This window comes from Hypomesus nipponensis, chromosome 5 (genome assembly GCF_054491055.1).
Source record: "Hypomesus nipponensis isolate SF chromosome 5, ASM5449105v1, whole genome shotgun sequence".
In the NCBI taxonomy this organism is placed as follows: domain Eukaryota; kingdom Metazoa; phylum Chordata; class Actinopteri; order Osmeriformes; family Osmeridae; genus Hypomesus; species Hypomesus nipponensis.
In genome coordinates, this window is record NC_140365.1 from 1,906,730 (window position 1) to 1,928,339 (window position 21,610).

The following is a 21,610-nucleotide window of genomic DNA, read 5'->3' on the forward strand; positions in this document are numbered from 1 at the left end:
GCAACTTTCGGTTTACATCAAAGAGTAGGCTATAGAAGCACTATGCAGTGTATAATTAAAGAGTATAAAAGCAGTACCAGTGCTTCTAAACTCTTTATTTACATGTCCACGTGCCGTGGATGCATTTCCGGATATGACGATTCGCCTTTTAATAAGAGACGTGTTTTTGGTGTGCAAATACCTTGTCTTTGTGATTGCGGCGGACACTAGTCTTCGATAAATACTTGGTTTAAAATTGTTGAAACACTTGATGAAAACGTATTAGTAATAAACGTAAGATGTAGCGTAATCAACGGAAGATGGTCTTTTATTTTGAAATATTTTGACAGAAAGAAAAACGTAGTTCCGGTTCACACTGCACCAAACTTGACTACGAAGAAAGTGGAAAGCAGCGGTTGAAACCAAAGGTAGCTCTAGCAAATGTATTTATATGGATGTTATTTGGCCCCTTACTAACATAACTAGATTCAATTTACACGTTGGAAAGACGCCATTGGTGAAAATTAAACTATATCTTGTTTGGTATCAAATATGGCACTGATCCTAGCGAGATATCTTTGCTGATGCTAAATTGCTAGTAGCTAGAGAGCTAGCTAGTATTGCTAGTTAGCTAACCCGAGTTTACCTTGCTAGGTTCTAAAACGGGCTGTGATTCTTTTGAGTTTTAGTAAAACCATACAACGGCTTTTGATTCACGTACAAAATACGTTATTATTAAGACAGGGATGTGTTTGTCTCGATGATTAGCTAGTTTGTTAGCCTAGCTAGTGTAGCTAGCTAGTTGGCTTGAGGTTTACGCCGGGTTGGCGCGTTACACCAAACGGCCTAACGAGCCTCTGTCTGAAAACTGACTTGTAATTGTAATTGGATTAGAATATGCTTTTATCGAAAGCAACATACAATCTGAGGATATAAAAAGCACGTCGTCAAAGAGTGGTCTGTATTTACCAAGCACGGTGTAAAATAATCACGTCTCAACTACCGACCAGACTTGGCTGACTGTGAAAAGTTGACCTCTGGCGGCCGTGTTGGGCACTGCGTTTAAATAATTCGTTCAGATTGCAGGCGTATCTTGCTAAAATGTACACTTCTGTTTGATTCCTCATTTTATTTGATCATAACATTAAATCAATGTACTTTGGATTTGTAGCCATGGTTTTTGGTTAATCTCTGCCGATGGCAACGAATCTGTAGCTGATACGGGGTTGTTTCCACAGAAGCACAATGGCAGACAGCGATGATGAATATGATCGCAGAAGAAGGGACAAGTTCCGCCGTGAGAGGAGTGACTATGACCGTTCCAGAGAGAGAGAGGACAGGCGGAGAGATGAGTGGAACGACAGGTGAGAAGGAGGGAACAGACTTCATAGTGGGGTACAGTCAAGTCTCTGAAAGACTTCAGAAGGTTGTTGGTTCGATTCCCGGCTGTGCCAAATGACGTTGTGTCCTTGGGCAAGGCACTTCACCATACTTGCCTCGGGGAGAATGTCCCTGTACTTACTGTAAGTTGCTCTGGATAAGAGCGTCTGCTAAATGACTAAATGTAAAAAGCTAATTTCTGAACCAGTTTCTGCATGGGAGAGCATTTGGACATGTGGTGGTTGACGGCATCAAAAGCCTGTGCTGTGTCCGTCTTCTCTCTGGAAGGAGTTGGTGATTTAACTGTGTTTCTGTGTGTTTCCGTAAACCGGCGTCCCTCGGCCAGGGAGTGGGAGCGCGGCCGGGAGCGGCGGAGCCGGGGAGAGTACCGGGACTACGAGAGGGGGCGCAGGGAGCGCTTCTCCCCCCTCGACACGACATGAGCCCCCAGCAGAAACGCATGAGGAGAGACTGGTGAGAGACGAGATGTACCTGCCTGCTGTCGTATTTAATATCTCTCCTATTCAAACTCCCTCCAGATCAAAACAATATAATAATACAAGCATGCATCTCTAACCCCCACTCCCGCCTGAGCAGGGATGACCATGGAGGAGAGCCTTACCATGGAGGCTATGACCTGGGCTACGGAGGGAGTGGCGGGCCCAGCTATGCCCCCCCAGCCCTGGGGCCCCCCAGATCTCCACCTGATGCAGCACCACCACAGCATCCCCATCCAGGCCAGGTGAAGAGCACAGGCTGTTCTGCTCAGTAGAACTTCCTTTCTGTTAAGGCTCCTTCCACACAACACGGCTCCCCACTCAAGAACGATCAAGTCCCGTCAGAGTTGAAGGGGTTTGTGTGCGTTTAAGGCCCTTGGATTCCTGATATAATTGTGTGTGTGTGCGTGTGCTAGGCTGGGCAACATCCACGACCTGGACCTGTGTCCTCCTCCTCCGATGATGAAGACGTTTAAGGAGTTCCTGCTGTCTCTGGATGACTCTGTCGATGAGGGCGAGGCCGTGAAGAGATACAACGAGTACAAGATGGACTTCAGACGGCAGCAGATGCAGGACTTCTTCCTCACTCACAAAGATGAGGAGTGGTACGATGATCACAGCCTTTGTTATTCCTTCTTAGTCAGGAAGTAATGTTAGGAAAGTAGCTTTTGTTTCTTGTAAAGCTGCTTTATCTGTGCTCACAACCTCTCTGTGCGGCCTACGAGGGGTCTGAATGTACAATATATCATGTTCCACATGTTTTGTTCTTTTAAACTTTTTTGCAGCTTTACATTGAAGTGAAGTGGTAGTTTGTGGTTATCCTGACTAACCTCTCCTTCAAGCACTCTGCTTAGGAAAGACAGCGCATAGATCTGTGACTAGACTAGAAAATAATTTAATGTACCATGGTGTCGTCGCCGAAAATCAGTTTGACCTGTCTCTAACTCCCACAGGCCCGGCGTCTTAGTGTGTCTATGCTGTTCTGTCAATGTGTAACTGCCTTAACCAACCCTTCCTCCCTCCTCCCACTCCTCCTCCCTTCACAACAAGGTTTTGGAAGATGAGAACAAGTGACTCTCTCGTCAGGACGCGATGCTAGTCAGTCAGGGCATGCACTGCGCCCAATGCAGATGCTCTAGATCTGAAGTAACAGGGATCTTAGTTAGATAGACGCACAGTTCACCAACGGCCGCCGAGGAGTTTTCTTTTCTAAGTGTCTGATGGTTTTTATTCCCCCTCCATTTTTTTCTTTTTTTTCGTACATATATTTCGATCAAATCGAATTCCCTAACCGAAATCAAATTGTGCGTTCACAAACACAGTATGAGGGTGAAGTGGAGCACATTTCTACAGAAGAGAACCCTCTCTATATATATGTGTTGTTAAACTGGGAGAAGATAAGGTAAATTTAGTCCACACAATGGCAAACTTGCTCTTCTGAAATGTTCAAACTGATTATGAGATGTCAGTAGTTTGTACAGATGTTCTGTAGTCTTTCATAATGTGTGTCTCGTTTCTGCCTCGTCATGGCCCCAGCAGTCACACCCACACACAACTCACCTCACATTAGAGCCCAGTCACACCCACACAACCTCACCTCACATTAGCGCTCTGTCAAACACAAACTTAACCAGCACACAGAGAAAGATGGTCGATCTGTTTAGCTCTGATTAATTGTCACGTAGAAGTATGATAACAAGCAAGCGGATGTGTTCCGTACACGAGCTGACAGATCAAAACATTTTCGTTTCTCTGCACGAGCCACAGTCAAGAACTGTCCAAGGGGGCCCAGTTATGTACTGATGTCTCTACCATCTCTAACAGACGCTTCTCCTCCACCCTGGCTTGTCCCCCCTCTCCCTCGGGTGCCCCTACCCCCAACGCAGGTTCAGGTCCAAGTACCACCCAGACGAGGTGGGGCGGCGGCGGGCGGAGACCCACAGCGCCCTGCAGAACAGGTTGAACGTGTACATGTTCCTCATGGAGAACGGCTGGTTCGACAACGTTTCCCTGGACATCGATCGCGGTCCGGCCATCGTCAAGGTCCTAGACGCAGGTAGGGGAGCTTCCGGAGGTGTGGTTTGGGGTTGGTGTTCTCCAGGATGGTCTCTCCTGGGTGGCGTTGGTCTCTACCAGGCTGACGCGCTTCTGCCTCTCCCAGCGGTGATCAAGATGGAGGGAGGGACGGATCACGACCTGAAGGTGCTGGAGCTTCCCTCGGAGGAGGAGGAGGAGCGAGGCCCGGAGCCGCCCAAGAGGGAGGAGCCCCGGGGGGCGGCTGGGGACAGCAAACCCCCGGAGGAGAAGGAGGACAAGGAGAAGGTGTGTATGAGGGGGTCCCAGAAAAGCTTCCGTTAGCGGGCAAGAGGGCAGAGGTGTGGAGCAGGGCTGTGATCCATGGCGTGTGTGTTTTGGGGCAAGGGAGAAAGGGTGTGTGTTTCAGCTGTGGTGTGTTTCAGAGCGAGTGTTTGAGCTGTGGTGTGTTTCAGAGCGAGTGTTTCAGAAGTGGTGTGTTTCACAGCGAGTGTTTCAGCTGCGGTGTGTTCCAGAGCGAGTGTTTCAGCTGCCGTGTGTTTCAGAGCGAGTGTTTCAGCTGCCGTGTGTTTCAGGGCGAGGGCGAGGCCGCCTCTGCCGAGAGGGGAGGAGCGGCGGTGGTAGACGGCCCCCCAGGGAGAGAGGAGAAGAGGGAGGGGGAAGACGGCATGGTGCAGACACCTGCAGCCAAGAAGGTAAGTCTGGGAACCCATCACGTTCCTCCACGGTAACAAGCCTCATGACCTCATCGCATGCGCTCTCTCTCATTGGCCGGCAGCAGGGAAAGAAGAGAAAGAGGAAGCACAGCGGCGACAGCGAGGACGAAGCCAGCGCCTCCGAGAGCGAGTCTGACTCCGACTCTGACTCCAACTCTCGCTCGTCCGACAAACCAGCCGAGAGAGAGGAGGGGGAGGAAAAGGAGGATGAGGAGGAGGAGGAAGAGGGGGAAAGTGAGAAATCACACTTGTTTAAAACGTGCTGAAGAAAATGTACACTTCATGCCGAAATTCTCGAGAGCCTGCAATAAAATATTTATGAATTTAATAGAATGGTGAATTTCAACAATCTGTCTGCTTCCCCAGCTCGTGGCAACGAGGGCAAAGAGGAGAAGGGGAAGGCCAGGGAGCAGGGCAGGGAGCAGGGGAGGGAGGTGGAGAAGGAGGACAAGAAGACGAAGGAGGACCAGCCCCCCAGACCCAGGCCTCTCCACAGGACCTGCTCTCTGTTCCTCAGGAGCATCGCTCCCTCCATCTCCAAGGCGGAGATCGTCTCTGTGAGTCGTCGTCTTCATCATATCTGTAATAATGACAGACGGATGGATCTCCATGGAGACCTGACCAGCTTCTGTCTGTCTGTCTCCAGCTGTGCAGGAGATATCCTGGGTTCCTGCGCGTGTGTCTGTCAGACCCTCACCCAGAACGCAGGTCAGTAGGTAGACTTCACCTCACCCCACCCCAGCGTGGCTCCGCCCCCGCCTGCTCACTGACCAATGGCGGTTGTCTCCGTGTGGCAGGTTCTACAGGCGTTGCTGGGTGACGTTCGACCGCAGCGTGAACATCAAGGAGGTCTGCTGGAACCTGCAGAACATCAGAGTGAGTCACTATGGTCTGACCTCCCCCTCTCAGCCTGGTCTGACCTCCTCCCTCCTGTCTCTCGTCCTCCTGTCTCCTGTCTCCCCCCGTCTCCTCCCACCTGTCTCCCCCCCCCCCGGCCTGGTCTGACACCCTGTCTCCCCCCTCCTCCCCCAGCTGCGGGACTGTGAGCTGGCCCCTGGGGTGAACAGGGACCTGGCTCGCAGGATCCGCAACGTGAATGGCATCACGCAGCACAAGCAGGTGCTGCGCAACGACATCAAGCTGTCGGCCAAACTGATCCACGCTCTGGACGAGCGAGGCCAGCTATGGAGCCACCGCCCCCAGGGGGACTCCCCGGGACTGGAGGTAGGACCCCAACCCTAACACACTGGGATATATGTTATGCTACAGTGTGTGTGCTACTTCATTTCCTGGTTGTGTGCTCTTACTTCCTGTTTGTGTGCTCTTACTTCCTGTTTGTGTGCTTTTACTTCCTTGTTGTGTGCTTTTACTTCCTTGTTGTAAGCCCTAACTTCCTGGTTGTGTGCCCTAACTTCCTGGTTGTGTGCCCTAACTTCCTGGTTTTGTTCCCTTTACTTCCTGGTCCAGCTGCCAGGCCAGAACCCCATCATGAAGAACATCACAGACTACCTGATTGAAGAAGTGAGCGCGGAGGAGGAGGAGCTACTGGGCAGCGCGGGCGGGGCCGACCCAGAGGAGGGCACCAGGGAGGGCAACCCTGCAGAGATCACCGTGGAGAGAGATGACAACCTGGTCACGGTCTGTCCACCCTCACCTGTACCTCACACACACCTGTACCACACACACCTGAACCTCACACACCTGAACCTCACCTGAACCTCACACACCTGAACCTCACACACCTGAACCTCACACACACCTATACCTCACACACACCTGAACCTCACACACACCTGTCCCTCACACACACCTGAACCTCACACCCCCTCACCTGTACCCTCACCTCAGGTGCTGGACCGGCTGCTGTTCTACCTGCGTGTGGTACATTCCATCGACTACTACAACTCGTGCGAGTACCCGAGCGAGGACGAGATGCCCACCCGCTGTGGTCTGATGCACGTACGGGGGCCCATCCCCCCCAACAGGGTGACCCACGGAGAGGGTAATGATGCTGTCCAATCAGTAACCTCCCTCCCGCTCTCCTCCTATACCCGTCAGTCTCTCGCCCCTTCCTACACCCTCAAGTCTCTCGCCCCCCCCCTCTCTCCCCCCACAGTGTCCCAGTGGCAGAAGACGTTTGAGGAGAAGCTGCTTCCTCTGTTCAGTGTGAAGGAGACTCTGTCCGAGGACGAGGCAGGGAAGATGGGGCGGAAGGATCCGGAACAGGAGGTGGAGAAGTTTGTGTTGGCCAACACCCAGGAGCTCGGCAAGGATAAGTGGCTGTGCCCTCTCAGCGGGAAGAAGTTCAAGGTGAGCGAGTTCACGTCCGTCTGACGACACACCGCTAAAACTGTGCTGCGTATTTTAAATCAGATTCGATTTTTACAGCCGTTTTTCTAGGCAGGGTCACAGAGGGCTTCATGTACAACCATGGAACTGTGTTAACCTACAGTCAACCATGGAACTGTGTTAACCTACAGTCAATCATGGAACTGTGTTAACCTACAGTCAACCATGGAACTGTGTTAACCTACAGTCAACCATGGAACTGTGTTAACCTACAGTCAACCATAAACCCCCATTTAAAGAGTTTTAGAAACTAACAACGATGTTTTAAAGTGTTTCAGTGAACCCGAAGATGCGTCTCTGTTGAGCTAGTCTTTGCTGACCCCTGACTTTCTGCTGTGTTGACCAATAGGGACCAGAGTTTGTGCGTAAGCACATCCTGAATAAACACGGGGACAAGATCGAGGAGGTGAAGAAGGAGGTGGAGTTCTTTAACAACTTCCTGCTGGACGCCAAGCGCCCCAGCCTTCCTGAGCTCAAGTCCAACATGCCTCCTGGACCAGGACAAGGTGGGACACACACACACACACACTACTACTACTACAGACACACATGCACCTCTCTCCCTCCTCTCTCTCAACACACCAACATGCCCTCTCTGTGTCCTCTCTGCAGGGCTGCTCTCCCCTGGCCTGCCCTTCCCTCCCCAAGGACACCAGGGTCTCATGGGGTTCGGCCAGCCTCGCCCTCCCATCATGGGCTACGGAGGTAGGCACTGCTCCCCCCCACCTCTCTACCCTCTGGTCCTCCTCTCTAGTCCTCCCTCCTATGGTGCTACTCAGTTTAACGGGTTCAACTCACTTCTCAGTGGAAACACTACCCAGGCTTTTCACAAACCGTACATAAAACTGTAGTTTCTTGTTTTAAGTCGTCAACCATGCCATGTATTCAGTATGACCCTCTTTCTCTCTCTCTCTCCTCCCTGCAGGTGGACCCCCATACCCACCCAACCCCTACGGAGGGGGGGGCGGCAGGGGTAACTATGACAACTTCCGTGGGCAGGGCGGGGGCTACCAGGGGAAGCCCCGTAACAACAGGTGAGACCCTGGTCAATGACAGATCAGCCAGCTCAACTCCCTCCCCCCCTTCAGCTGTCACATGGAACCTGTCAAGTCATCAACGTTCTTCTCTCTCTTTACTGTCTCCTTCACTCTCTTCCCCTCTCTCACTCTTTCTGTGTCTCTGTCTATCTCTCTCTGTCTCTCTCTTTGTCTCTGTCTGTCTCTCTCTCTCTTTCTGTTTATCTCTCTCTCTCTCGCTCTCTAGGATGAGCAGAGGAGATCCTCGCAACATCATTGAGTATCGTGACCTGGATGCTCCGGATGATGTGGAATTCTTCTAGAGTTTTTAATCTTTTTTAGTAATTAGTGTCGTAGTTAACCAATCAGCCTGTGATATTTAGCCCGTTTTGTCCTCTACTGTGATTAATTAATTTGTTTGGCTGTAGATCTAAGGCTAGAGCAAGCATTGTATTCTAACATTTATTTTAATAAACATTACTTGGAAAATGTGTATTGTGTTTGGCTGCAAACCAACAGTTAATAAATTAAAATACGACTTTGATGCATTCAATCAAGAGACGGTGTGCAATATGACTACCTCTTAATTTGATGGAATGATTCCTTTGTGGGCGAAATATACAGAGATGTATAATAGGATGGTATGACCTGGTCATATAAAGCAAATTCAAGTTATTGTCCAAATCTATTGTTATTGTCAAGTAAATATCACATTCCATCCTTGTTAGTTCCTCAGGCTACACAACATATTTTGTGAAGGGTCTTTGAATGCATAGGTATGTGAGTTAAATTTTATAACACGATTTAATCGAAAATTGTATATTTTATAGCTTCGTCTTCATGTAAGGAATATTTTGGGGAGATAGCCTAAACATTGTATTTTGCGAGTGATCATAATACAATTGTCCCTTACGCGTTCCCGTAAACTGAAAAGGCTGTTATGGTGGATAAGAAAATATCAGGTAGGATGCAGTTTTCGATTTTTGTGTTTTACACACAAAAACAAACACGATTTATTTATAATTTTTCACGTTATTTCGTCCACAAGCAGTGCAATGCCAATGCCGCTATTGATGCGTAGCTGGTCTACCGCCCAATAGCCTCTAACCATCCGATCTGTTGACATGGCAACGATATAGATTTTCTAGGCGGCCGTCAAACATATATTGTTATTCATGCTGATGTTTTTACTATTTTAAGTGCGTTCCCAAGATCCAAACCAACGGCGCGTTCTGGACTGCGCCACGCGCCAGCGTCGCTTGGTCAGACAGTTAGAAGCGCTCGAAAAAGACAACTTTCAAGATGACCCTCACGCCAGTTTACCACAGCAACTAGCTAAGAGACTACCACAGTTTGATGACAGCAATGAATCTGGTAGGCTGTGTAAATAGGCCTACATCCTCAACTGGGAAATGTCCTAATTATGCTTTATTCTTTACACTTTTCTTTACGCTTACCTATATTCTCGACACCTTGTTATACAGGCAAGAAGAGAAAAAAGACACGGGGAGATCATTTTAAACTTAGATTTCGAAAGAATTTCCAAGCTTTGCTGGAGGAGGAGGTAAAGTCATTTCCAGACAATTGGCCTAATCTATCGATACATCACAGCAAATACACTTCTCCCTTTTTAATCGCTTCCTCCATGTCCGTTTTCCTGAGTCCTCACGTTCTGTCCCGCCGCAGGACCTGAGCGGTACAGAAGGACCGAACTACCTGACGGCATGCGCCGAGTCGTCCAAACTTCCCCAGCGCAACTTCTGCACGGTGTGCGGTTTTCCGTCCCACTACACGTGCGTGTCCTGCGGGGCGCGCTACTGCTGTGTCCGTTGCTTGGGAACACATCACGAGACCAGGTAACTGTACCGTGGACTACATGTTTGTTAACGTTGCCATTGATAATCCACCATAGTCCTAACCACAAAGGTCTCAGTTCTGAAATGTGACAAAACTAAAACGGTCTTCCTCCTCTCCTCTTTTACAGATGTCTCAAGTGGACTGTGTGACCGCCTCCTCTTTTACCTGTTAACCACTTCAATCTGCAGCTTGTATGAGGGGTATGGGGCAACACATCACTCTCAAATGAACTCCCAGCCTGACCAGTGGCCTGTTCCACAAAGCTAGTTAATAGAATAAGTCAAGCTCATGTCAGGGTAAGTAACTCACATAAACCTGGCTTATTCTGTAAACTCGCATTAGGAAGCAGGCCTCCTGGTCTAACTACACCAGGAAGCTGAAGGTCCAGGGTTAAACAGATGCACATGCAGGAAGGACCGGCATTAAACTGATAACTTTACAATGTGGAAACAAAAATAGAAAATACAGACACCGTTGATGCATTTGAATAGTGTATTTCTATGAAGGTAACAACATTTGTGAACTGGGTGTAGATGTTTAATTTTCCCTGTACAGAGATGTTTGTGGTATTAATATAATACCTACATGAAATTTACCAAATATTTAGACCCAATGACCACTGAAATAGTCTTGTGTAAAAATCTGCACTTTTTCCTAAACGTTTTAATCATTTTAAACATGGCTGTAAACTTTTTTTTCAGACTTAGTAAGACTATATATACAGATAGTGTCAATAGGATTGATGTTACTGTGTGTTTTGTGATGAAGTCTTGTGAACTTGGAAGTATTAACGACAAGAAGATACATAAATTATGACTTGTAATAGGAGTCATGTGTTTTACCACAACATGGCAACAGGCAGACAGAGGGAATAGAAAAACTATCTGCAGTTGTCCCCAGCTGATCTAGCTCATTTCTGCAATCTTAAATCCATGCTCTCCTGACATTTAAAATACATTTAGTAATACGCCCCAGATTTTACATCAGAATTATGTAGTGCTTTTTAAAGATGATAAATTCATCAAGTCTTGCATTTGCATCCGAACTATGCAAATGACACATTTAGTCAATGGTAGAACGTGATATTAAGAATAGGTCTACCATCCACATAGGTCTTCCCATATTTAAGGTATAACTCATGTTGTCTTTAAACTAGTAGAGTGTTAAGGGCTTCATCCGTGATCTCCTTTATGATGAGAAACATTTGGGAGATCTAGTGTCTTTAACGGATCAGTCTGACTCCTACGATGGAGGATTTGTTAAGTTTGCACTGTTTTGTGAACAACAAATGTCAGCCATGCAAAGGTCTGGTGGTCTTGGAGGTGCAGAGGTCTGGAGGTGCGGAGGTCTGGAGGTCTGGTTGGAGGCCTAATGGAGGCCTAGATTAGCCTCAGCTCGTGGCTGTCTGAGAGGCCGCAGCTGGCCTTGTGTTTGTGGAACAGCTTGGTCAGAGCCTCCATGTAGAGGCCGTGATAGTGGTCCACCTCCTTCTCTGTAGGTTTTGGACGCTTTGGCACGGAGATGGGAGCTCCCACTAGGGGGCAGCAGAGAGTGTGTTAGTTACAGGGGTAAGGATTCATTAGGAGGGAGTTAAGGCGTAGTTATAACCCGTTAAAGCAGGGGTGTCAAATCCTGGTTTCCCTAATCCAGCTCACCTGATTCGAATGAATGGTTGTTATAACACCCCATTTAATTGAATCATGTGAGCTGGATCAGGGAAACATCTAAAACATGCAGGACAGCGGCCCTCGAGGACCAGGGTTGAACACCCCTGCCTTAAGGCTTAGTTAGAGGGAGCTACAGTGTAGTTAGAGCGGGTATAGCTGGAGCGAAAAACAAGTTAGTCCAGCGAGTGTGTCGTCGAGGCGACCTACCGACTGTGGTGACGGGGAAGCGATAAGGAAGGACGACCCAGCGCTCTCCCAGGAACAGGCAGGGAGCGAAGCCCATAATCCTCTTGAAGAGGTCCTGCAACTTCCGCCTGACGCTGCCGTCCTCAAACTCCACCTGCCGGAACAACTCGTTCTCTCCAAACGAGTAAACTGGAACCAGGTCGGCCCTGAGGCCGGACACACCACAGGGCTCAGCATCGTTTGTACGGGTCGACACGGTCTACGTGGTCAGTCTACCAGTTGATTTACAGTACGCTAATCATTAGAAGACTTGTCAGAAATGACGTACAGGGAAGGATCTGAACCTGCAGACTTTTCATCATGTGTTCTCATACTGTATATATACAGTTATGCTATGTACATTTAGTAGACGCTCTTATCCAGAGCGACTTACAGTGAGTACAGGGACATTCCCCCCCGAAGCAAGTAGGGTGAAGTGCCTTGCCCAAGGACACAACGTCATTTTGCACGGCCTGGAATCGAACCGGCAACCTTTTGATTAATAGCCCAATTCCCTAACCGCTCAGCCACCTGACTCCCTGCTATAAAATCTTCTATATATGGCAGTTTATATAAAATACATATACTTATCACTCTCACCCAAACTCCAGCGCCACCCTGACGAAGCCCTTCCTCCGCCGCATGACGACAGTGTTGACCCCTGGGATGGCAGACAGGGACTCAGCAGCACCCCCTATGATGATCACCACTGCGTTTCCTGTCCCCTTCTTAGACAGCAGGTACTCAAGGCTGGGCTTGCTCACTGGAAGGATACCTGTGTAGAGGAGACGGGCGTCCAGTCATGACTGGCTGTAGAGACTGTAGTACAGTTGTACTTGCAGTCATGAGGTACTGATACTGTAGTCCTAGTATTAACAGTTCTACCTCTACTGATACTGTAGTCCTCGTATTAACAGTTCTTCCTCTACTGATACTGTAGTCCTAGTATTAACAGTTCTTCCTCTACTGATACTGTAGTCCTAGTATTAACAGTTCTTCCTCTACTGATACTGTAGTCCTAGTATTAACAGTTCTACCTCTACTGATACTGTAGTCCTAGTATTAACAGTTCTACCTCTACTGATACTGTAGTCCTAGTATTAACAGTTCTACCTCTACTGATACTGTAGTCCTAGTATTAACAGTTCTACCTCTACTGATACTGTAGTCCTAGTATTAACAGTTCTACCTCTACTGATACTGTAGTCCTAGTATTAACAGTTCTACCTCTACTGATACTGTAGTCCTAGTATTAACAGTTCTACTTCCACTGTCTCTGGAGGATAGGATCCCTCACTGAATTGCTCATCCCAAGGTTTCTTCAATTTATTTCTCTGGTTAGTTTTTCTGGGAGTTTTTTCTTGTCTTCCTTGAGGGTTTAGGTTGGTTGAGGGGCAGTTCTATGGGCGTATGTGAAGCCCTCTGTGACATTGCTTGTAAAAAAAAAAAAGTTAAAAAAAAAGGGGGCTATACAAAAAAAAAAGTGGATTTGATTTACTGATTCTGTAGCGCTAGAATTACTACCTGCAGTCATAAGGTACTCCCTCAAGAGCGGTATCCTGAAGAGGCCGGCCAGGACGACGAGGGTGGAGCGGATCCCGGGGAACAGCTCCCGGAAGCCACAGCTCTCAGTGCTGAAACACACGAAGCCCCCACAAGACATGATGCCGTGAGGGTGACAGCCCACCACGTAGTTCCTGTTAGGTTTCAGGTCGGCCGTCTTCACCAGCTGTGGGGGTGGGCGGGTGGGCGGGGTCAGAATTGGAGGGGGTAGGACAGAATGCGACATTGACATTTTATTCTTTCATTTGAGACTTTTAACCAAAGCGACATCACAAATAGTTATAGCCCTGGGCGGACCAGGTGCTGTTCTCCTTTAAGATCACAGCTCAGATCATCACTCTACCTTTACTGGGAAGTAGTTCTTGAAGTGAGTCCACACTTTCCACTGTCGCACACACATCTTTCTTCTGCCCCCTACAGGGCAAAGCAAATATATTTCAGATATAAGGAATGTACCTAACATACTTCATTCTATAAAAAGTAGTGAATATTCATTTTCAGCAGATTTGATTTAGTCTATAAAAAAAGATTGCGTTTGGCGGAACAGTCTAGAGTGTTCATTGTCCTCCGTCAAATCCAAACATGAATGCACATCGTGTTTCTAAATGTCTGGTTTAAGTGGAGAGTGACGAGGCAAAGAGGTGGTGTGAAAAGACCTCTCTCCGGAGTGTTCCAGTCGAACACCAGCCAGATCAAGTTGAGAACAGCCACAGGCCACAGAGAGGTAAACATGAGGTACACCATCAAAATAATACAAGACAAGCCTGCGATAGAAGGAAAACAAGAAGGAGGTGAGACACTTATTTATTATACATAGGTTATTATCTGCGTAAAATGTATTTAATTAAATTATGGTTGTCAAGTAGTCTACTGTTATTGTCCTGATGGCATGTTCAAGAATGCATGTCTAAACATTAACAGCTGATATCAGTGTGGATGTGTCTTTGCGATTATTGCACAACATGTATTACACACAGCATGTGTTGCTTCAGGTTACAGTGTGGTCCTAATAGCATAGGCCAGTGTTATTAATACACAACCCACGGATGACCATAGGGCTTTTGCACAGTAATAGTAAAGAGTTCAGAGATGTACAATGTAGAACATAAACGTGTAATAATAACACAAATCTAAACATGTTTGTGTGTGTGTGTGTGTGTGTGTGTGTGTGTGTGTGTGTGTGTGTGTCGTTACAGGGTCCAGTGTGTGGAGTCTAAAGATGCGGCTGATTCACCTAGGAAGAGGAAAGACACTACCCACTGGTACACACTGACGCTCTCTAGAAAGTCCTGCCATCTCGTCTTCTGCTTCATGGTAGCAACCTAGAGAGGAACACTGTTAGCCTCTGCCCAAGACACACCCCGCCCGTCACTCTAATACACAGAGCTGATAACGCTACACGCACGACATTGATATCTGATTCTGACTTGATAGTTGAGATAACTGCCGAACTCGGGATAACTAATCAACAGGAATCGTGCCGATTTGTGGAATGTGACTTGGTGGCCTAAGCTGTCACAGCACTTGTAGGCTACATAGTTTTAACATGCTTCATTGTCCTGTTGAACTGGATAACGCACCCTAACTTCTTTGACCGGGTGCTTCATAATAACCGGTATCCTCACTCATCAATAATTACGATCTTATCTCGCAATTGTTGCTGCACTGTTTTCACTCATGATTTGAGCTCATGAAAGGTAGCACTCACCTACAAGACACTTTTAAAACTAGGATACTTGGCGAAATACCTTGAATAAGACATTCTGCTCTGTGACATTAAAATAAAATGTTTTTACCTTTGTGTAGCTGTCAGATCGTACAGAGTGACTCGAGCATGGAGTGGCGCAGCTATGGCGATAGCAACGCGATTCCAGCTGGATGACTGGACGCACTTTGATCAGTTCAAGTAGGGCTACAGATAACGATCACCTCCACGCCCCCAACACTATGGCACACTAACGAGCAATCAATTTCGAAGATAAACATGACAAAGGTCAATATTAAACTAATTTAGTTATATTAGACTCGAATATATGACCGATTGCCTTTAGTTTCGGTACGTTCTCAGATAACCCCACTGTGAGGAAACATGAGGCGGCGGTCCTATATGCGCTGGGTTGAGTTTAAACCTATTTCTAAATAGGTGTAAAGGTGTCGTTTGTAAATATTTAAGAGTCTCCCCTGAAATCTCCGTTTTGGTCGAGCGTGGCCGGCTGCCGGCTGGTACGGTGTGATTTCTTCATGACTTCCGACACCCGGGGTCGGGGGAGGAGCCGGGGACCCGGTGTAGACGGAAGAAGTGTCTCATTGGACAGAAATTACAGCAGCTGTCAAGTCTCAAACCGGCTGGACAGATCTGTCCCGTGCCCTTTACAAACATAATAACTAACAATGGCTACACCATCAACGTTTTCAGGCGTTATAAACTTTTGATTTTAACCATGTCGAGTTGGCAGTTGGTCCAGTTGCTTCACGTTGCAAACAAAACAGATGAACTGTGCTGTCTCGGCATGGCTCGTTATGTCAGGTTTACATTACATTTACATGTATTCATTTAGCAGACGCTTTTATCCAAAGCGACTTCCAAGAGAGAGCTTACAAAAGTGCATAGGTCAATTATCATAAACAACGAGATAGCCCCAAAAACATCGTGGACAGCCTAAACATGAAGCATACATTGTGAAAAGCAAATAAGTGCCAATAGGAAAAAACACAAGAGCATCTAGTTAAACAAGTTACAATTAAACAACATGAACCCTCAAAAGTGCAAGAGTGTAGGCTACCATGTAGAAAAAACAAGCAACAATAATATAATTCAAAGCGAGTACAAGAAGTTAAATCAGTTACAATCAGTTAGGTTAGCACCACTACCAGGCTATGCTGAGCACTCTTCTTTGAAAAGAGCAGGCTAGCTATCATCTCAGAGGTTAGGCCTTCAGCTGCGTGTTGGCTTGCGGTTGAGATGACCCATCTCACGTCTGGTTAGGCTTGTTGACTAGGCCTTAAAAAGGAGCCCGTGACTATAGAAAAGAATAGGTGAGAACGGCGTGGGCCGTACGAGCCAACCGCGCTTGGTAGACCGGGGGGCAGAACCAGGGGATTGAGAGGCTCGTGAGTAGTGCTCAACGAGCCTGTGAACTTCTTGTATTAAATGTTATGATTTTTTGTGACTTTTTATTTATACACAGAGAGGACGGAGTTTAAATGTGGCTCTATGCTTTGTAAAAAATATTGCCATTGCCATCAATTGACGCACAAAATTGAAGCGCAGAGCGCACAAGAAACCGGTTCAGAGGAGGGGGGGGGGGGGCAGTAACGCTGGGAAAGACTCAGTTGTGATGAGTGTTCAGACGTCCTCAGACAGTAATGAACTTTGTAGCCTAAAAAAACAAACTTTTTTTTTTCAATTTATCCACATACAGACAGAAACAGTCGAGCAGTGCATCCCAGCTCTGACAGACGTATATCATCTTAGTCATCTATGTGTTGTGGTTTATCTTATTTTTTGACTCCATCGTAAAGGTGTTTTCCAACGCTGCGCAGGCCTACATGTGTCTTGCACGAGACCGCAGAGACTGCAGAAATTGGAGCTGAACATTCCAGCGGAGCATGTTTGTGTAGTGATAAAAGTCAGACAAATGTAGAAAAAGGGGTTAAGGGCACTTAAACTGAACCAATGAGATGGGAGGCAATATACGACGACCGTCGAAAACAGCAAGATCCAGCGCATCGCTCGAGCGAGACGCGCATCAAGCACGCGGTTGCTTCTGCTATATTAACAGCCAATAGCTTCCTAGGAAGAACTACTATATGAATATTAATAAGAATGCAAATAGACTTTCTAGCGCACTGCTTGAACCGACATCTGCCCAGTGTTTTTTTTTTTAATAGATGGATTGTTTTTTTTTTCATCTTTGTGTACTTTGATGCCGTCCATGTTTTGTTGCGTGAGAGGAGCGTGCCATTATATTGTTTGTGAATAAGGTTTGTCGTTGTTTTTGGAGGGTAACCCAACATTTTGTTGCCTCGTCTGCCGATGAACCGTAGGCTGTCATGGACATTTCAATCAGCCCTCCTAACGGCAGTGCCCGTTAAATCGGTGAGAAATGGAAACGGATTCCTTGTAAATATGGCTTGACGATTTTCTCCGATTAGTCTATATCTATTGGAATCCTCTGTCGATGTTACTTGACACATCTGGGGAAGGTGTTCGCATCCACCCATCGTCCACGAAGACAGCTGTGTCATCAACAACCCGGCATGGTTTTGTTGTTGTCTGATGGAGCAGACTATGGTGATTTGGATTTAGCTTTACCCGGCGCCAAGAGAGACGCTATCTCAGTATATCTATAAGGTAATGCATTTGTTTTACCCTGATAACACGTCATTCGCGATGAAATCTCATGTCTCTCTTGATTTTGCGTAACATATTGGGTAAACCCATCATAGGCGATATAACCTTCTGGTAAGCAGTAGCGGGTTTGATGCTGTAGCCTAATATAACCCTATTGGATATGTAACGCAGTAGGACTGTGGACAGAAGGCCTACAATAAGGTGTTATTTTTCAATACGTGTAGGGTTTTGGCAATTTTCCGGCGGCAGGCAGGAGTAGAGGCCACAGTGTATTTGTAGTCTGTGCGATAGCTGCCATTTTCTACAGAAACAGTCAAATCCTCTTTTGCAACATGGCTTTAAATGAATACACGGCGAGCAAGGCATCTCAGTATCGTGAAGTTCAGTCGTGACTTGAGCTCGTAAATATTTCACAGAAAAACAAGGGCATCAGCTGACTGGCTGATGGAGCCGCTCGGCATTTTCTTGAATCAATCGCCGTGTGACAGTACGCTAAACATGTAGCATATGGTAAAAAACTGCCTTTGACGCAAGCACGTTGACCGTAAAGAACGTTTAGGTTCTGTGTTGTTCATGAAAAGGGGATATTTGGGCGTAGATATTTGTCGATATGTGCGCGACATCAGGCGAATGGTATTGTCAGTTTAGTCGCGCGCCTTACGGGATGTGTCCGTCTGTCTGGGATCGTTAGTTCACCGGAACACTCTCGGTTAAATGACATAGCTTATTTACACTGGTTGTAACAGCCCAAACAGTGTGCCATATTGTGAGAACAGGGCAGAAATGTTACACCTACGGAAGGCAATCTGTCAAGCGGCTTGGCTGATGGACTGGCCACAGAGGTGGGGGCGTGGCGTGCCCTGGTTGTGTGTGCGCGCGTGGGTGTGTGTGTACTGCGCGATAGAAGCTCAGACATATCGGGGGGGGGACAGGCACAATAATAGGCCTCTACAGACACACCTGACAGAAACCGATGTGGCAGATGTTATGTCTAATAGTGAGCCTATCTAAATACATTGAATTGTAACTTAGTGTCTACAAATGAATATCTACCTATTTGTCCCGTGTCCACAACATCTGCAAAGACACAATCACACGTGGATTGAATTTTTTTTTTGTAAAGAATCATGTTGATACTGCGCGTGTGTTTAAACCTTAATTCGCGTGTCTTTGTGGACCCTTGCGTGACTAAATGCGTGTAGCCTATTACAAAAACCGTTCGAGATTTGTAAGCATGCGTACACGAGCAGCAGTTTGAGATATTTCGGAACAGAAGCACCCAATGACCCCCAGCCCAACCCCACCGCGCGGTGATCGCGTCTGCAGCAGCGCCTAGCGGTGGTTCCACGCACCGAGCCCCGAAGGCTGGCGCTGCCGTGGCACGGACGGACTATGCGGTGGAGAAACATTCCTACAGGGTTCGTCTTTCTGCATAGTGAATTTGTTTTTTAAGGTTTTGAAATGTGACCTCGGTTCCCCTGAATGCAAATCTTTCGTATCCGAAAATCCGACATTCCTGTCATGTACGTGTGAATGGGACCACTGCAGTCACAGTCAGTGTATCATGCCAGGTATCAACACAGTTGTGTGGAATTGAAATGAACCGAAGGTGAGAATGAAGAGGTGAACACAGGGACGACGGGGAAGGGAACAAAGGAAAAGACAGAAAGGGCTATAGCCTTGTTATAACACTGAAACACTAAGAGATCACAAGGCCAGAGGCTGATTGAAGGATTTTCAAAGGAGCCTGACAGTTGTCAAGACAGGAGACAGAAAAATGACTGAAAGGGCCTCTCCCAGGCAGAAGGAGAGGAAGAGAGAGAAGGAGAGAGAGATGGAGAGGAGAGAGAGATGGAGAGAAGGAGAGAGAGAAGGAGAGAGAGAAGGAGGAAGAGAGATGGAGAGAAGGAGAGGAAGAGAGATGGAAAGAAGGAGAGGGAGATGGAGAGAAGGAGGAAGAGAGATGGAGAGCAGAAGAGAGAGGGATGGAGAGAGGGATGGAGGGAGGGAGAGACCGGTGAGTGTGAGACAGGCATGGAAGATGTTCATGTGTAAAGCTGATCTCTCCAATGCTGTGTGCTGGTGTCCTGTCTGCCCGATCCACTACCAAACTTTAGCTGCAGATTTCCTCAAAACCCCAAATTTAATTTAGCCAGTCCAGAGTTGGCATTTACATGAGTCCTGTCTGGTAGACAGCCTCTGGTCCAGGGGGGGGAGGGCTCTCGTCCTGGGAGGAGGGGGGTTCATGGGACCTCCGCTAACTCCGTCCTGATTAAATGTGGTCCCAAAGCCCTCTCCTCAGTAGGCCCCCCTCTTCCTGTTGTAGTTTTGCTTCACATCTTAACCCCCCCCCCCCACCCCTTCAAGTCCAGCTCTTGTGATTGGTTGTGCTTTTTATACGCTGAACTGCACAGATTTTGCAGAAACTAGGTTGAACGGGTTAATTGAGGACGTAGGAACAGAGAGGGAGAGAGATAGAGGAAGGGAGGGAGGGAGGGAGGGAGGGAGGGAGGGAGAGAGGGAGAGAGGGAGAGAGGGAGAGAGGGAGAGAGGGAGAGGGGGAGAGGGAGAGAGAGAGAGAGAGAGAGAGAGAGAGAGAGAGAGAGAGAGAGAGGGAGAGAGGGAGGGAGGGAGGGAGGGAGGGAGGGAGGGAGGGAAAGAGAGAGAGAGAGAGAGAGAGAGAGAGAGAGGGAGAGAGAGAGAGAGAGGGAGAGGGAGGGAGGGAGGGAGACAGAGAGAGAGAGAGAGGGAGGGAGGGAGAGAGGAAGGGAGGGAGAGAGAGAGACAGAGACAGGGAGGGAGAGAGAGAGGAAGGGAGGGAGGGAGAGAGAGAGAGACAGAGAGAGGGAGGGAGGGAGAGAGAGAGAGTCAGAGAGAGAGAGAGGAAGGGAGGGAGAGAGAGAGAGAGAGAGAGAGAGAGAAAGGGAGGGAGAGACAGAGAGAGGGAGGGAGGGAGGGAGAGAGAGACAAAGAGAGGGAGGGAGAGAGAAACAGAGAGAGGGAGGGAGGGAGGGAGAGAGACAGAGAGAGGGAGGGAGGGAGAGAGACAGAGAGAGGAAGGGAGGGAGGAAGGGAGAGAGAGAGAGACAGAGAGAGGGAGGGAGGGAACGGGCGAGGGAGTAGAGGCTGGTTCCTACTCAGCAACAGCTGAGAAAAAATAAGAAAAAAGTAGGTTGAAATGGAGAAGAGCAGTGATAGGACAAAAACAGATAAGCAACATGAATGTTTCAAAGATGTGGTTTAATGGAACATGAATCATACCCAACTGGGAGTTGAGCAGGGAGAGGAGAGTACTGGCATCATCCCTGTTCTTCCACCTCAACCTTGGCATCAGCCCTCTCCTCCCACCATCATCCCTCCGCAGATCGCAGGTTCAAATCCACCTCGCTTTGATGAAAAAGCACCTGCAAAACGAAGACATTACGTTACTTCAGTTACACCAACAACTGCCATCAGTCTAGTTTACAAATCACACATCTTTAACCGGGTCTGAGTCTCCCTAGAATGGATCTCCTGTGGTTGGCTGTGTTCCTCCTGCTGCCTCTGACCTCCATCCTCATCTGGTCAGCCTGCCTCTGACCTTCATCCTCATCTGGTCAGCCTGCCTCTGACCTCCATCCTCATCTGGTCAGCCTGCCTCTGACCTCCATCCTCATCTGGTCAGCCTGTCTCTGACCTCCATCCTCATCTGGTCAGCCTGCCTCTGACCTCCATCCTCATCTGGTCAGCCTGTCTCTGACCTCCATCCTCATCTGGTCAGCCTGCCTCTGACCTCCATCCTCATCTGGTCAGCCTGTCTCTGACCTCCATCCTCATCTGGTCAGCCTGCCTCTGACCTCCATCCTCATCTGGTCAGCCTGCCTCTGACCTCCATCCTCATCTGGTCAGCCTGCCTCTGACCTCCATCCTCATCTGGTCAGCCTGCCTCTGACCCCCATCCTCATCTCGTCAGCTTGTCTCTGACCTCCATCCT

At 47.9% G+C, this 21,610-nt stretch overlaps 3 protein-coding genes and 1 long non-coding RNA gene across 5 annotated transcripts; 3 read left to right on the forward strand and 1 right to left on the reverse strand.

The window, feature by feature from the left end:
• The first annotated feature begins 253 nt into the window (after positions 1 to 253).
• Positions 254 to 8,460, forward strand: LOC146287707 (serrate RNA effector molecule homolog). Its single transcript, XM_084697740.1, is given in 22 exon segments — positions 254 to 407; positions 1,218 to 1,342; positions 1,690 to 1,779; positions 1,782 to 1,833; positions 1,957 to 2,028; positions 2,030 to 2,101; positions 2,273 to 2,461; positions 3,743 to 3,912; positions 4,018 to 4,178; positions 4,466 to 4,585; positions 4,669 to 4,840; positions 4,973 to 5,163; positions 5,253 to 5,314; positions 5,404 to 5,482; positions 5,639 to 5,830; positions 6,074 to 6,244; positions 6,455 to 6,608; positions 6,723 to 6,916; positions 7,305 to 7,461; positions 7,568 to 7,660; positions 7,881 to 7,989; positions 8,219 to 8,460. Coding segments are annotated over 21 exon segments (2,694 nt in total). The 5' UTR covers positions 254 to 407; positions 1,218 to 1,224; the 3' UTR covers positions 8,295 to 8,460.
• Positions 8,461 to 8,885: 425 nt separating this feature from the next.
• On the forward strand, positions 8,886 to 10,155 carry znhit1 (zinc finger, HIT-type containing 1). Its single transcript, XM_084698358.1, has 5 exons — positions 8,886 to 8,933; positions 9,172 to 9,345; positions 9,456 to 9,535; positions 9,658 to 9,827; positions 9,956 to 10,155. Exons 1-5 carry the CDS (start codon positions 8,912 to 8,914, stop codon positions 9,975 to 9,977), a joined length of 468 nt encoding a protein of 155 aa, XP_084554484.1. The 5' UTR covers positions 8,886 to 8,911; the 3' UTR covers positions 9,978 to 10,155.
• Positions 10,156 to 10,306: 151 nt separating this feature from the next.
• Positions 10,307 to 15,573, reverse strand: mogat3b (monoacylglycerol O-acyltransferase 3b). 2 transcript variants are annotated; one of them, XM_084698356.1, is made up of 8 exons: positions 15,080 to 15,573; positions 14,518 to 14,605; positions 13,940 to 14,047; positions 13,627 to 13,697; positions 13,245 to 13,449; positions 12,321 to 12,495; positions 11,703 to 11,887; positions 10,307 to 11,362 (listed from the first exon to the last, which is right to left on the reverse strand). In XM_084698356.1, exons 2-8 carry the CDS (start codon positions 14,594 to 14,596, stop codon positions 11,208 to 11,210), a joined length of 978 nt encoding a protein of 325 aa, XP_084554482.1. In that variant the 5' UTR covers positions 14,597 to 14,605; positions 15,080 to 15,573; the 3' UTR covers positions 10,307 to 11,207. The 2 variants fall into 2 exon arrangements, with proteins under 2 accessions (XP_084554482.1, XP_084554483.1); XM_084698357.1 differs by lacking the exon at positions 15,080 to 15,573 and having other exon boundaries at positions 14,518 to 15,048.
• On the forward strand, positions 13,875 to 15,084 carry LOC146287710 (uncharacterized). Its single transcript, XR_014755176.1, has 2 exons — positions 13,875 to 14,074; positions 14,480 to 15,084. It is a non-coding gene; the product is annotated as an uncharacterized LOC146287710 (long non-coding RNA).
• Positions 15,574 to 21,610: the final 6,037 nt, after the last annotated feature.

What these genes read in the sequence shown, in the direction of transcription:
- znhit1 (XM_084698358.1), top strand. Translation starts at nt 8,912, where the DNA reads ATGGTGGATAAGAAAATATCAG. An exon ending in AAGCTTTGCTGGAGGAGGAG is followed by an intron (nt 9,536 to 9,657) that starts GTAAAGTCATTT and finishes GTCCCGCCGCAG; the next exon opens with GACCTGAGCGGTACAGAAGG. An exon ending in GGAACACATCACGAGACCAG is followed by an intron (nt 9,828 to 9,955) that starts GTAACTGTACCG and finishes CCTCTTTTACAG; the next exon opens with ATGTCTCAAGTGGACTGTGT.
- mogat3b (XM_084698356.1), bottom strand. Translation starts at nt 14,596, where the DNA reads ATGAAGCAGAAGACGAGATGGCAGGACTTTCTAGAGAGCGTCAGTGTG. An exon ending in AGTGTCTTTCCTCTTCCTAG is followed by an intron (nt 14,048 to 14,517) that starts GTGAATCAGCCG and finishes CTTCTATCGCAG; the next exon opens with GCTTGTCTTGTATTATTTTG. An exon ending in CTTCCCCGTCACCACAGTCG is followed by an intron (nt 11,363 to 11,702) that starts GTAGGTCGCCTC and finishes GCTGCCCCCTAG; the next exon opens with TGGGAGCTCCCATCTCCGTG.